This window comes from Silurus aristotelis (assembly GCF_946808225.1).
Source record: "Silurus aristotelis genome assembly, chromosome: 11".
NCBI lineage: Eukaryota > Metazoa > Chordata > Actinopteri > Siluriformes > Siluridae > Silurus > Silurus aristotelis.
The window spans coordinates 14,197,966-14,211,869 of record NC_139584.1 but is presented as its reverse complement, the minus strand read 5'-3'; the positions used below and the strand labels follow the sequence as shown (position 1 = coordinate 14,211,869).

Here is a 13,904-nt window from a genome sequence, read left to right as displayed (position 1 = left end):
TGGGGTGAAATGTTATATATTAAACCGCTGTGGCTGATTGCTTATCGAGGATCCATTTAAATCCTCATGAATACAGCTAGTGTGCTGCAAACATTACAGAAAGGAGCTGTTTCCTAATCTCTACTATCACTATCACTCAGCAATGTGTTACACACACATACACACCCCAAACCTGCTCAAGCCAGTGTTGAAGCAAGTCAAGCCATTTATTGTATAATGTGCCTTAAAGATGTCATGCCAGCTTATATAGATTACAGAAGAAAAGAAACATTTAGAAATGGCAGTAAATATTTGTCAGCATTTTGGCAGAAATTAAGACACGGGTTTTGACACGTGTCCAAAATAAAAGCTACTTGCAGAAGCGAAAGTATAACATTGCCTCAGAGGTTCCAGAAGTCCTAAAGCAATCTGAAGTCCAGTTATTTACAGGTTCAACTTGGGCATGTTATAGATAAAAACAAATGCAGATGCAGCTGACATTAAACTTTGCGAAAAAAAAAAAATACAGGAATCACTTTCAGGCATTAAAAATGTAAATGAGGAAAAACAATGGCAGTCTGGTATTTAGGTGCTTAGTGCTCAGTGGAAACGATGCACCTGCATCGTTTTTACTAGGAAAAGGGATAAGTCACTGAAAGGGAAAAAGAAAAACAGCTCTTTCTTAAGAGATCTTAAATGCCACACTCACCGTAGGATGAACTCTTTGAAACACAGACGCAGTTTGTTGTGATGACGGTAGAGTTTGGGGTCTGCGGGGATTTCATTCAAAAAGACCTGGGCTACCTCTAATGGTCCCTGAAGAGACAGAAAAGGAAGGGAGGGGATGAGGGAAGGAGGAAAAAGAAAGAGGTTTCTCTCCTGAACTCAGCACTGACAAAGAAAATGAATGCTTCGCACATTGGAGGCCACGAGGTAAAGTCAACACATAAGGGAGAAGCATGAATAGGCCTTTGTCTGAGAGATGCGGCTTCGCAGCCCAGGAGTGGAGCTATTGCCATACGTTTCCTGTGTTGTCCCTCCAACTGGCATTTATCATATAACCACAGCCATCTCCTCAGGATTCTGGAGACATCGGAACAGTAAACGTATCATAATCGGTGCAGTAAACTGTTATTCTGTGGCTCTGGGCAGCCTCAGGAAGGCAATCTGACTTTAAAACTATTCAGACGTTCATGCCATATATCACTCAGACTAAAATAAGGATATTTTTCCTTGGACCAAAAAAAAACAACAAAAAAAAAAACCTTCCACACAATAAAACTGTGTAAGCAGCTGAATGTGGTGAGGTGAATATGAGAGTGTCAGTGAGTTTCAACTGCAGATAGGATGGTCAAACCTGGTTAACTGTAGCTGTTACCGAGCCCTGCAAAACCATCTGCAGCATCTTAGGGTCAGGTTTCTCTTTATGCGTGGCGATAGCCAGCTCGCGGGTTTTGTTCTGCATGTCTTCGATAGCCACCTCGATCGGAGTGAGGTCGAACTGCAGAGAGAAAACGTGAAAAATGTTTACAAATGCACTTGATCCGCTTTGACCGAAGAGAGGATTAAAAAAATTATAGTAATAAACATGCTAGAGTGCACAGATTATATAAGGAAAACTACAACTTGTGTCATGAAATTTGATTCTAATTAAATCTTTCTGATGTGCTTTGTGAGTCTGATGCTAGTTTGCTGGACATTTGTATTTTTTTCCATTCTCTTAAGAGGTCAGTGGTACTATGCCATGTTGACATTATAGGGGTTGGGGGGGAGACCTTCTAACATATCTACTTAGGTTCAATGTCAAATTAATAAAATGTAGAATCAGTGGAGATAAACACTAAACTCAAAGTTCCAGAATGCAATGCAGCAATATATGACAGTTGGCCTACAAGCTACATGAAGCGATTTAGCAATATACATGAGGTCCAGCACAATGATATAAAAGGCTGTATTAGCATAAAGGTTTTGAAGGCTAAAGTGCTGCTGCATCATCTTCTTTCAGTAAAGATCGATTCACAGTAGCACTACAATTATGGTGATATAAGAAACTGAAAATAGACTACAATGTTGATCAAATAACTGTAAATGAGTATAGGTAGCTCAGTGGTCCGGAGGTTGGACCTTACCACACCACCAAGCTGCCACTGTTGGGCCCTTAAGAAAGGCCCTTAACCCTCAAATGATCACTATGTATAAACTCAATAGTTGTAAGTCACTCTGGATAAGGACATCTGCCAAACAGCATAAATGAAAGGGCTTCCATTATAATTGAATATTATAAATCTTAATATACAGATTGTTCAGGGTGGATTTATCCTTTATGTTCTAATGCAGGTAGAAATCGAAACAGTTTGGACTTTGCTACCTCCTCCTTCTGAATGACGTTGATTCGGGTCTTCACATAAGGAAAAGCATGCTGTGTGGTGAGGATGGTTTTCCTCTTGTACTGCTCGTTGAGTTCTCCTCGAGGCCTTCCGCTCTTTGTGAACGGTGTGGTGTACATGAACCGGCGCAGGTTAAAGTTCTTTTCAAAGTTGGTCATGCGGTCTTTCATCTCATAGTCGTCAAAGTACGGCTCCACATACGTGATCTGAATATATGCCTAGTAAAAAAAAATTTTAAATCTAATCAACAACATATGAAACTAATAAAATTCTACTGAGGATGATTTAGGAGCAGGTAGTAAATAGAATCCTGAAGAAAAATACATTTTGAATAAATACTGTATGTTCTTGTATTCAATATTAATTCTAAATATCTTTAAATTCTCTTCCATTCATCCAGTCTTCAGTACCTTGTTAGGATTTAGTTTGTTTCGGTCTACAGGTGTGGAATCCTTGATCATTTCCAGAACATCGTCTCCCAAACATTGTCTGTAGAAATTCTGTTAAAATAACAATTAGTTTTACATACACCCATGAGAATTTCTGATATTTTTCATCCAAGATCAAACAAGCTCAGTAATCTCAGTACATTGTACAATACAATCAGCACTGATGCATTACAATGAACCTTTGTAGCAGAAAGCTGTTTAGACATTTTCTTACTTCTAGTCTGTGGGAGATCTCAGGGAGATGTGTGATTGCTGGCTCTTTGTATATGAACTCTCGCTCGTCAAGATCACCAAACTTTGAGCCAAAAAATGCCACACGGAAATATGTCCCGAACATCCTCTTAGTGCCCTGAAACGGAATACGCACAAATATTTATTAGTTTCAGTCTTACGAATAGTAGTTTTGACAACTATGAATTAACACATGTGGAATTATATACATAACAAAAAAGTGAACTGAAAATATGTCATATTGTAGGTTCTTCAAAGTAGGCATCAAGAGAATGCAAAGAGTGTGCAAAGCAGTAATTAAAGCAAAAAGTGGCTATTTTGAAGAACCTACAATATGACATATTTTCAGTTGTTTCACAATTTTTTGTTATGTATATAATTCCACATGTGTTAATTCATAGTTTTGATGCCTTCAGTGTGAATCTACAATTTTCACAGTCATGAAAATAAAGAAAACTCTTTGAATGAGAAGGTGTGTCCAAACTTTTGGTCTGTACTGTATATATATCTATATATCTATATATATCACAAAAAATAAATAAATAAATAAATAATATATATATATATATATATATATATATATATATATATATATATATATATATATATATATATATATATATATATATATATTCATATCTGTCGCTTTTTAATGTCTACTGTAGTTTGAATTAATTGCTAATTAACTTTTTTTGTAGATTTAATGTTGGTTTGCTTAATAAAATAATTTTGATTCAAATGAATGAATGACGAATTAAAAGTGTAGTAAGAGAAGTAGCGACATCTAGACTGGTTACCTTTTGAACGACGTTCTCAAAAGCTCTTTTTAGATTGTCATGAGTGGTGGTTAGTTTGCGAAAATCTCTATGGGCCTCCAGGATTGGAATGATGATCTTATACACCTCATTCACGGCCTCGTATAATCCACCCTGTTCAGCAGATTTTTAGAGAAGACACACTGAATCAGCAATCAACAATCATGGTTTAACTACAGGTACATCGGCTGGACTTCAGGAACTATAAAATGACAAGTATACTAATCTTCACAAGTTATACAATTAAAGAGTCAGGATGACATACAGCCTGTTCTCCGGCATTAAGGCAACTAGCATCACCAGTCACATGCAGGATATGTAACCTACATTGCTGAAGAGTTCTGCAGCCTGCTCGAGAAGCCCCACCAGCCCGTTCTCAGTGAAGTACCGCCCTGAACACACTCCATCCTCATCTGGGGACAGGATATCATCTGACACTGCCGACTCTTCTAGAACGTTAGGGGAGATGTTCTGTCAGGAAGAAAGGGTACTGATTATTTTAGCAGTTTGGAGTTAAAAATGTCTTCTGCAGTTTGGAGCCAAAAATGTCTTCTGCTTCTGTGTTTCTAAATCGTGAGTTTAAGTTGTAATGAACTACTCAATTTATTTTAACGCTACCAAATACTGTGCCTAATTACCCCTGATTAAATCAGCTGTGGAATAATAATCCTTAAACCTTTTTTTTTTTTTTTTTACATGCCCAGATGAATATAGCCACCATAATGATGCATTACAAGAAAAATACTCCACCCTGAACGACTTACACATGACATTCGATGTTCAATTGTTTTCTAGCAATTAAATTTCCTTTGCTAATTAAAAGAGCTTTCATCAGCATAATCTATTGTTCTCCTTTGGTTAATTATTTTCTACATTTGGCTACCTCATGATATATGGCACCATTAGAAATATTTTTTTTTTTAGCAGTGCTTTAGTACTTTTGTATGTCAGGTTCTCTTATGTCCCCGCCTGTACATTCTGCTCAAACGGATCAGGATCTGAAGCTTTGATATCTGTGCTATTATCGGCATCAACACCACGTCCTTCATCGTCTCGCAGATCAGATCGCTTACTAGCCGAGCCGAGTCTGTGTCATAACTCAGTGCAGCTGTTTCATACAGCTGCGCTGCATTCTGTAACTTTAAATCCGACGTGTGCCTTCTACACTTCTCCTACATGCAATTCATCATTAATATGTCAGTGAACATCAAGGGAAAATGATAAGTGACTATAGAAGATTTTGCTCTTTTGTTACCAGGAACTACAAATGAAATGCAATCATTATACTTATATTTGAGAATGCTAAAATGTTTTGTCCAAATATATTTAATAAACCTATATAATGTTTAAAAGGGTGGTGTTTCCTTTAAGATGCAGCTAAATGTCTCTAAGTTCACAGTATTACTGTGTTCACGATCAGTGTGCAAACAGACAGGTATGGCCCTTTTTCAGTCATTTCTGACTGGTACTTTGAGTCACTGAATGAGTCAATGTGTGTACTTACCGTTGTGTTCCAGTTATGTAATAATTTATTTTGTAGCATGAGGTATCTTTGAGCTACTACATCTGGGAAAGATGAAATTCTGCATTCCATGCTAGACCCATCACTTACTTGGAAAGTGACGCTGCCCACAGGCAGGTACTTGTGGTCCTCCAGCATGCTGAGGTACTCAGCCACCAGGGCAGCTGCATGTACCAGACACATTGCAGACTCGGTGAAGCACTTCCTGCCATTATGCTTTTCAGCCATGTTCTGGAGCCAGGTCAAGCGCAGATCAGGTGACGTTTGGTAGCCCTTTGCGATCCTGCCACAGATGCAAACATGTAGGTTTGAATGATTGAGCAATTAGGCTGCAAAATCCTATTTCTGACAGGATGAAAATCAAGGACATGTGTGTGCTTTGAGAATTTGCCTGTGCACATGCTGGGCCAAAGCTCAAGGCGAAGACACAACCACATAGTTTCCATGGTAAGTTCAAAAACAGTAGACAAACAGCAAAACCACAGGCAAATGGGAAGCAGAGGCGGAAACCACAGTACATGGAGGCAAGAGGCACAGGATGGAAAATGCACTCGAATGACTGAGAAACTGTGTGACTGATGGACTGAGTGGATGAATGCATGAATGATAAAAATAAGTGAGTGTGTGAATAAGTGAGAAAGTGATTGAGTGAATAATGAAGTGAATGACTGACTGATGGTGTAAGTGAGTGAATAACTGAGTGAAAAAGTGAGCAAGTAAATGCAGGGGTGATTAACTGAGTAATTTAAGTGACTGAGTGAATAAATATCTATGAGTGAGTAAATGTGTGACTAAGTAATGGAGAGAGTGAATGAGTGATTGACTGGGTTAGTTGACTGAGTGAGCAAGTAAGTCAAGTCAAGTCAAGTTTAATTCTATAGCACTTTTCACATTGGACATTGTCTTAAAGCAGCTTTACAGAATTGAACAGTGAAGGTAAACGATGTGTATTTATCCCTGATGAACAGCCATGGTGACTGTGGCAAGGAAAAACTCTTTTAGATGTTATGAGGAAGAAACCTTGAGAGAAGCCATACTCAAAAGGGGAACCCATCCTCTTTTGCGTGGTGAATGAGTAAGTGAACGAGTGAGTGTTTGAGTGAGTGACTTTACATTTTCATGTTTTGTGTATATACTGCACGTTACCTATACATAAGGTCCATTAGCATTTCAGGATCTTCTTGATACTCCTTCATTTTGACAGTATCTGAAAGGATGCTGTTAAGATTCCTCAAAAGTTCATCCACCTGAGAAAACAATGAGATTGTTTGCTGGAAAAAAATCACTTGTTTAAACCCCAGCTTTAATGTCAAATCTTCCCATGATTCTCTCGCTGCATGACTTAGCAAAGTCTCTCGCTGCATCCACTTAGTTGCCAAGATGTCCATATTAAGTGAAGACTCAGACTTATTCCTATCATTTTATCAAGAAGGCTAGACCATAATTTCACTGGCAACATTCCTGCTGCCCTATTGATTGACTCAGCAGTCTATACGGTGAGGGTTTTATTTGATTTGAGGCTTATAAATAGCACTACATGTTACATACCACATGAGGCTTTACTGGCTTAGCTGCAGCATTTTACCTGCGAAGGAAGCTGTGTAGATTGCATCTCTGTATCTTCTTCTGCGTAGGCCAGAATGGTGCGGAAAGAGCGGCGCAGGTACTCCTCATGCACATCTGAGGACTTTCCTACTAGAGACGCCAATGACATGGTCACCTGCATCTTCACTCTAGAGAAATTCTGTTCAGGACATAAAGGACATGCATCACAAAGAGTAAATGAAGTAAAGCTGTATGGCGGTAAAATATTACTGCATGCGGTGTAAAAAAGTGTGCAGAGCAGCCATGTAAAGAAAGAGAAATGATATAACAGTCTATACTACAGAGCTTTTGAATACCTGATTCTGATTGGCCTTTAACTCAAATCGCAGGTGCATAATTAATGACGTATCGTTTCTACAGCGACCGCTTATTCACTCCATATAATTAAAACCAGCTTTCTGTTTTGGGGACATTTTACATTACATGTAACAAAACTGACCTAGTTGGTTGTTAATAATAAGCATACTCTCATCATTTGCTAATTGACACAACAAGGTATGTATTATAGAAAATTTGAGGTGACCGTCATTTCACACAACAATGGTCGAACAATATTTCCTCAGCTGCTAAACTCCACTCAGGCAAACATGTCCTTAACCCTGATTAATTACATTTGGAAAATACTCTCTACATCAGCATCGGTCTGCCCAAGGGTCCTTACTTGGTTGCAGCCTCAGAGGTTATTTAAGCTAATTTTACTCACTGCAGGTAAGAGGCTGAATATGAAGCATGGCACAGTGCCAGTTACACTAGACATTGCGATCATAGTCTTAGCTCATTGATTCTGAGGTGGACTCAGCCAAGGGCAGCAAATGCACTATCCGTCTTGCTCAGCATCAGGAAACTCCAAAATGATCCCATTACCTTGGACATAATTGCCAATGGATCATTTCAGTGGCACTATTATGCTGGTTTGACCATATGTGCGAAACATCTCAAGACACCATTGTCTATTCTCGAGATTTCCGTTTTTGCCCACGGGGATTGTCATGGTGTCGATATTAGACGGCTGATTAATTTCGGGTTGTGCTTTGAAAATCCATGGTTTAATGTAACCGGCATGCCGTCTACTACGAGAGACACGAGCCAGGCAAACAGAAAACCGGGGTCAAGGAGTGAAAAACAAGTGAGTCATTGTGGCTTCGAACCGACATGACTCATTCAAAGGTTATAATAATGACAATAGAGGTAACTGTCAGGGCAAACCAAACACTCAGGCAAACAGAGACGGGGAGACATTCATCGTTTTCCCATTAAAGATGAATGAGAAAGCAAACAACATGGCCATCTGTTCGAGATGGGCTGAGTGTGTGTGCGTTTGGTGAGGGGAGGTAAACGATGTGAACAGAGGAAATAGTCCATCGAACCAGTGCACACAGGAAACGAGCAGACACACAGACCCAAAACCAAACACGCCACCATTAGCGGAATACATGGGGCGTGACAGTACTGAGCGAAAGGAATTGAAGGCAAATGTCAAGCATATTTAGGTGACAGCTCCCTCTGAAACCTCTATTAGGAGACACAGCATCTAGATTTAATTCATTACAGCAACACTGACTTTTAAACAGCAGCATGTACTGACTCATGCAGTCACTGTTAGTTTATTTTCCCAGCGTGTCTGGATTAGGACACAACAAGTGGCCTGCTGGTTTTTGTCCGACTGTGGAATTTGGCAGGACAGAAGCACCTAATAGAATTATGGAAAACACTGATGGCTATTTGCTCTACTGGAAAGCCACGGCTCTGTTTCGGAGATTCCTAAAGATATGCATGTTTTTCTGTGCAAATATATTCTTTCTATATCTCATGAAGCACTTCACTGCAGTGTGTGTGTTTGTGTGTTTGCAAGCATATGCATCTGGTGTGTTTCTAGTCATATCTCTAAGATGGAAACTGATTGCAGTGCACTCTGTGTGTGTGTATGTGTGTGTGTGTTAGGTGGGTGTATTGTCTGGAATTGTGCTTGGGCTTGTGTCTTATAACAGGCAATGATTTATAACTGTATTTCATGTGTATTTATATGTATGTACAGTCATGTAAAAATTAAAGTACAACCTCTTTGAATTCTATAGTTTCATGTATCATGACTTAATAACTTAATCACCTGGTCTTAAAATGAGGTAAATCCAACCTCAGTTTCGCATGGCAGATCGCATAGGTCATTATTTATTTAAAAGAAATGGGGAATGATGGAAGGAGTAAACTAAAGTTAAGGTCAGGGTTAGATTCAGGTGAACATCTGAAATTTGGCTGGATTAATAATTATGTAAGGATAAGGTCCTCACAATTTTCACAATTTTCATAAGACAATGGAATAACTGTAGCTTTTACAAAAAACATTAAGAAGTAAAGATCTTACTAGAGTTAGTTTTAGGTCTAACACAGTATAACAAGTGTGTGAGTGTGAGTGAGTGTGTGTGTGTGTGTGTGTGTGTGTGATCTAGTCATATCTTTCACAATGTAACAGATTACACAGAGCAGGTGTGTGTACATTTGTCAGGAACCCATATAATAATCTATAGATATATTTCATTTAGAGATAAAGTCTATCATGTGTGTGTGTGTGTGTGTGTGTGTGTGTGTGTGTGTGTGTGTGTGTGTGTGTGTGTGTCTTTCATAATAACCCAGAGGTGTGTGAGTGAGGTGGGGGCTTATTCTCGCTGCTCATCTACAGATGGTCAGCTATTGCTGTATTTTATGATGAGATATTGTGTGTGTGTGTGTGTGTGTGTGTGTGTGTGTGTGTGTGTGTGTGTGTGTGTGTGTGTGTGTGTGTGTGTGTGTGCGCATATGTGTATGACAGAGAGAGCATGAGAGAAAGGCAGAATGTCTTACGCTCGCAGAATTAAAGCTGTATCTCATGATGAGGTAGAGTGTAGCACAAGCCTGACTCCTGTTGCTGTCCACACAGCTGCTGCAGTACTGAAGCACTTTCTGGCACAGATCTGCACACTGCTCGGCCTCCTCCTCGAACAACATGTCCCCAAACTACACACACACATCAGAGCAGCTTATCACATCACTGACAATTATTAAAACAACACCAGCATTATTGCTTATCTAAAAAATATTTAAAGAAATACTCCAGAGGGGTTTTTTTTTCTTTCTTTTTTAAATCTCTTGCCACTACTGTATGTCATCACCACCACACCATATGGTCAGTCATTTAATTTTGTCAAAACGATTTTGTGCATTTCTTTTTTTTATTTGTGCAACACCTTCAGAAATACACTTTATTCATACTAAAAACATGGAATTATTTTTTATTGTATTGCTTCAAAACAGATCAAGAACTCTAGATTAGAATTCTAGAGATCTAGAAAATACCTTGTTTAAACATTCTCTAATGTTTAAAAGGTAGTATATTATTTAAATATATTATTTAGATGGACAGCTTCTTAACTTCCCTGAATTTCTAATTTAATTTAAAGACAATAGAATTTATGTTGTTCTTTATTATATACAGAGAATTTATTATTTGAGGTAAACTCATATACTGGAGGTATGTTCATTAATGTTATTATTAATGTAATATTTAATCAAGTCAAGTCAAGTTTATTTGTATAGCGCTTTTCACAACATTGTCTCAAAGCAGCTTTACACAGATCAAGAGTTAAGGTGAATGGTGTGCATTTGTCCCTGATGAGCAAGCCTGTGAGCAAGACTGTGGCAAGGAAAAACTCCCTTAGATGTTATGAGGAAGAAACCTTGAGAGGAACCAGACTCAAAAGGGGAACCCATCCTCATGGGTGACATCAAGAGTTTGATCATAAATCTTTCAACAGTACAGTATTTATTGTGGATAGAGATTTGTTATTCACATGGTCTAAATTAAAAATAAATTAATTAAATGACAATGAACGCATTTTGCAGAATAACCACAGCTTTTCTGTACCTTCACAACGAGAGCTCGGATTGTGCTAAAGCAGTGTGAGAGATACGTGGTGCTCTGGTTGCATGTTAGTGAGTGCAGCAAAACTCTCAGAACTCCACCAACAGCACTATCCTTATAGTCTGCTAGTGGTACAGTCTGGTGGGAGAAAAAACAAACACAAGTACACACAACACACACACACACACACACACACACACACACACACACACACACACACACACACACACACCACATGTATTTCATTACTTTTGCATCAGTTTTTAATTTCTCCAGTATTTATCTAATTCAATCCTTTTGTCTAAAATTTTTTCAAGTGATAACTTCAGTTTAAGCCAAAAAAAGATTTCTTTCAAGTCTAATGACACGATTTTTTCAGATTTTTCATTACTTCAAAGTAACACTAGGAGAGCAGGAGCAAACTATGCTGACAGTGTGTGATGAACACAAGTGGAACTCTCCTCCATTACCTGCACAATGATCTCCAGCAGGTCCAAGACTATAAGGTTGGCCTCAGTAGCCAGATTCCCACTGATTATGGCTTCCTGGTCCAATTCTGCTTTAGATCTTAGAATACACACAAGACAACGACACATCATTACACATCATTTCACACCATTTGTTAATAATTGTGGTCAATAATACTGCGTGAAAAGAGTTTTCCTAGGCTTTCATACATTGACATTTTTTATTTTATTTACCCTCTCTAGATTGATTTATAAAGTGACAAAATGACTGCCAATGAAATGTTTAAATATGCTTGGACAGAGAGGTATTTGTTTATCCATTCCTTTGAAACACGTTATTCGTTCAGATTCCGTGCCGTTCGTCAAAAGTGGTAATGTGGAGCAGCACTGCGAAACAAAACATAATCAACCCAATGTGTCTCAACAATGGCAATAGTCACCATTCAGTCATGTATTTTGCTTATCCTGGCATTTTGTAAGCAAAAAAAGATTATGTAGCTGGAAATGTAATTAATTCCATCTGGTCTAGAATGCATATGAACTGATAGATTGCATCATAAATATAAAGAAATTATCTGCACACACTTGTCCTGTCTGTCGTTGGTCTGGCGCCACTGTGTGAGGTCTTTCCTCCAGCGCAGGTTCTCTCTCTGGCCCATAGTCCGGTCATTAGCTTCAGAGAAACGAGAGAGTGAGAGAGAAAAGGAGATGACAACTCAATATAAGGAAATCATCACTCCATCAAAAGGAAATAGGGCTGACTTCTGGTAGACAATACATGACTTCCATATGTGAATGTCTTGCTAAGCCAACATCTATATAGCTCATTCTGTACCAGTGGGGCCTCTACATTATTCATTGCACTGCCTGGAAGCAGAGTGCAAAAGCGATTTCTCTGTCTGCCCTTTGAAGCAATGGAAGAGGAACACTCACCTCCCACCCTCTTCATCATCTCTCCTCTCGCTCCCAGGCCTCCTATTAGTGCCTCTTCCAGACGAGCTTTAGCCTGCTGAGACTTCTGTAGGGCCTGCACACTCACTTTATCTGAGCTTTGTTTCCCCTACACACACATCCATACAAACAAAAACATACGTACATCCACTAAGTACACACACGCATGCTCATGTCATCACATTTATGGTCACCCCTTAAAATATGATTTAACATCTCTATCTCCTGCATATGTAGTGTGCAAGCAATAATCAAGAATTTGGATGCTTCCCCAAACTGAGAAGAGAATGGAGAACCTATTAACTCTAAAACTAAATATGAGAATCCTAAGGGTAGTTAATAAATGTTAAAATACTATAGGGATGGACAAATATTACAATTATTAGCTAGTCCATTGGGCTCCAAGCTACAAAGTGCTTGCCCAGTTCCAAAGACCAGCAAAAAAAAATGTCAACTAATGTAACTCTACTGGGGGTTCCGGAAATCATTTTGACTCTGTGAAGTCTTATAGTACAAAGTGGCTGTGGGTTATAGCGTGTAGACTGCTGTAACAGATACTGTACTATACTCAGTTCTTTCATAGTTTTCCTATTGTATAAGCTGGTTTTGTCAATATTGTCCAGCATCCGTCTTATCTAACAAAAACAGTTCCCATCAAAATCCAGACCACATTCTTCATTCACATGTGTAGAGCAGCAAGTGTTTGGCTTCAGAAAAGAACAGTGCACAACATTGTGTTTCGTTGGGACATCAATAGAAATACAAACAAACAAATTGGTGTGACCAGATAGCCTTCTGGATTTAGTTTTTCAGGGTGTCGGATCAAAAAAATTGACATGAGAGTTTTTTTTGGAAACACACACCCATATCCGCACCATATTTCACATTCTTCCCTTTGAAAAAGCAAACCGTCTCTGAAATTATGCACAACTTAATAAAAAAAATAATGCTGAATAAACCACTGAAAGATTTTCTGTGAAAAACTGTTAGATTGTTTAAACCCCCAGACAACAGACTTTCATTCAACGTCTTTTGATCCTTGCTCACATCGAGGCACATGGTCTACTGTAGCAGTGAATAGAGATTAAGTCGGTACAAACACTGCAGTGCTCTTAAATAAAGGCCCTCACCCTGTAGTCAAAACAGGAGGTGCAGATGGTGAGGAGCTCGAGGAGGCGACTGAGCTGAGAGGGTGATATGTCTAATATCCAACGCTGGATTAAGCTCTGGTCGGAATTCTTCATGATCCACAGGAAACACACCAGCAGATTACGGCTGGTGTCTGCAGAGAGAGTGCTACAGCTTCTACCTGACTGTGGAAGAAAAAAAACAGGGCTGTTAGAAAGCATTTGGATGATACCGATGACATACGGCAAGATAGAAGAACAGAAGTGGAATTCAGAATTCAGTGAAAGTTTTTATATTTGAGGGCCTGATATATATATATATATATATCAGGTTCCAAACATCTGAGTCAATTACCAGGAAATAATTAAATGTGAACCAATTTAATAAATATGAATAATATTTACTTCATTTAAATGACAAGATGTACAGTCCCTGCTTACTGTCTTAAATAATGTTTAAAATATGTTTTCTTGCA

General features: G+C 38.7%; 1 protein-coding gene across 3 annotated transcripts in view; it reads right to left on the bottom strand.

Moving 5' to 3' along the window:
- dock8 (dedicator of cytokinesis 8) overlaps positions 1-13,904 on the bottom strand; it is a 64,156-nt gene that overhangs the window by 3,720 nt on the left and 46,532 nt on the right. For all 3 annotated transcript variants that reach the window (XM_083553608.1, XM_083553610.1, XM_083553609.1), the window contains 16 exons: positions 13,432-13,614; positions 12,284-12,410; positions 11,936-12,023; positions 11,354-11,450; positions 10,887-11,021; positions 9,827-9,979; positions 6,969-7,127; positions 6,530-6,630; positions 5,474-5,666; positions 4,189-4,332; positions 3,844-3,975; positions 3,030-3,164; positions 2,777-2,866; positions 2,348-2,584; positions 1,337-1,480; positions 689-795 (listed from right to left, as the gene is read on the bottom strand). In XM_083553608.1, the coding sequence (XP_083409734.1) occupies positions 689-795; positions 1,337-1,480; positions 2,348-2,584; positions 2,777-2,866; positions 3,030-3,164; positions 3,844-3,975; positions 4,189-4,332; positions 5,474-5,666; positions 6,530-6,630; positions 6,969-7,127; positions 9,827-9,979; positions 10,887-11,021; positions 11,354-11,450; positions 11,936-12,023; positions 12,284-12,410; positions 13,432-13,614 (2,225 nt within the window). The remainder of the gene's footprint in view (positions 1-688; positions 796-1,336; positions 1,481-2,347; positions 2,585-2,776; positions 2,867-3,029; positions 3,165-3,843; positions 3,976-4,188; positions 4,333-5,473; positions 5,667-6,529; positions 6,631-6,968; positions 7,128-9,826; positions 9,980-10,886; positions 11,022-11,353; positions 11,451-11,935; positions 12,024-12,283; positions 12,411-13,431; positions 13,615-13,904) is intronic.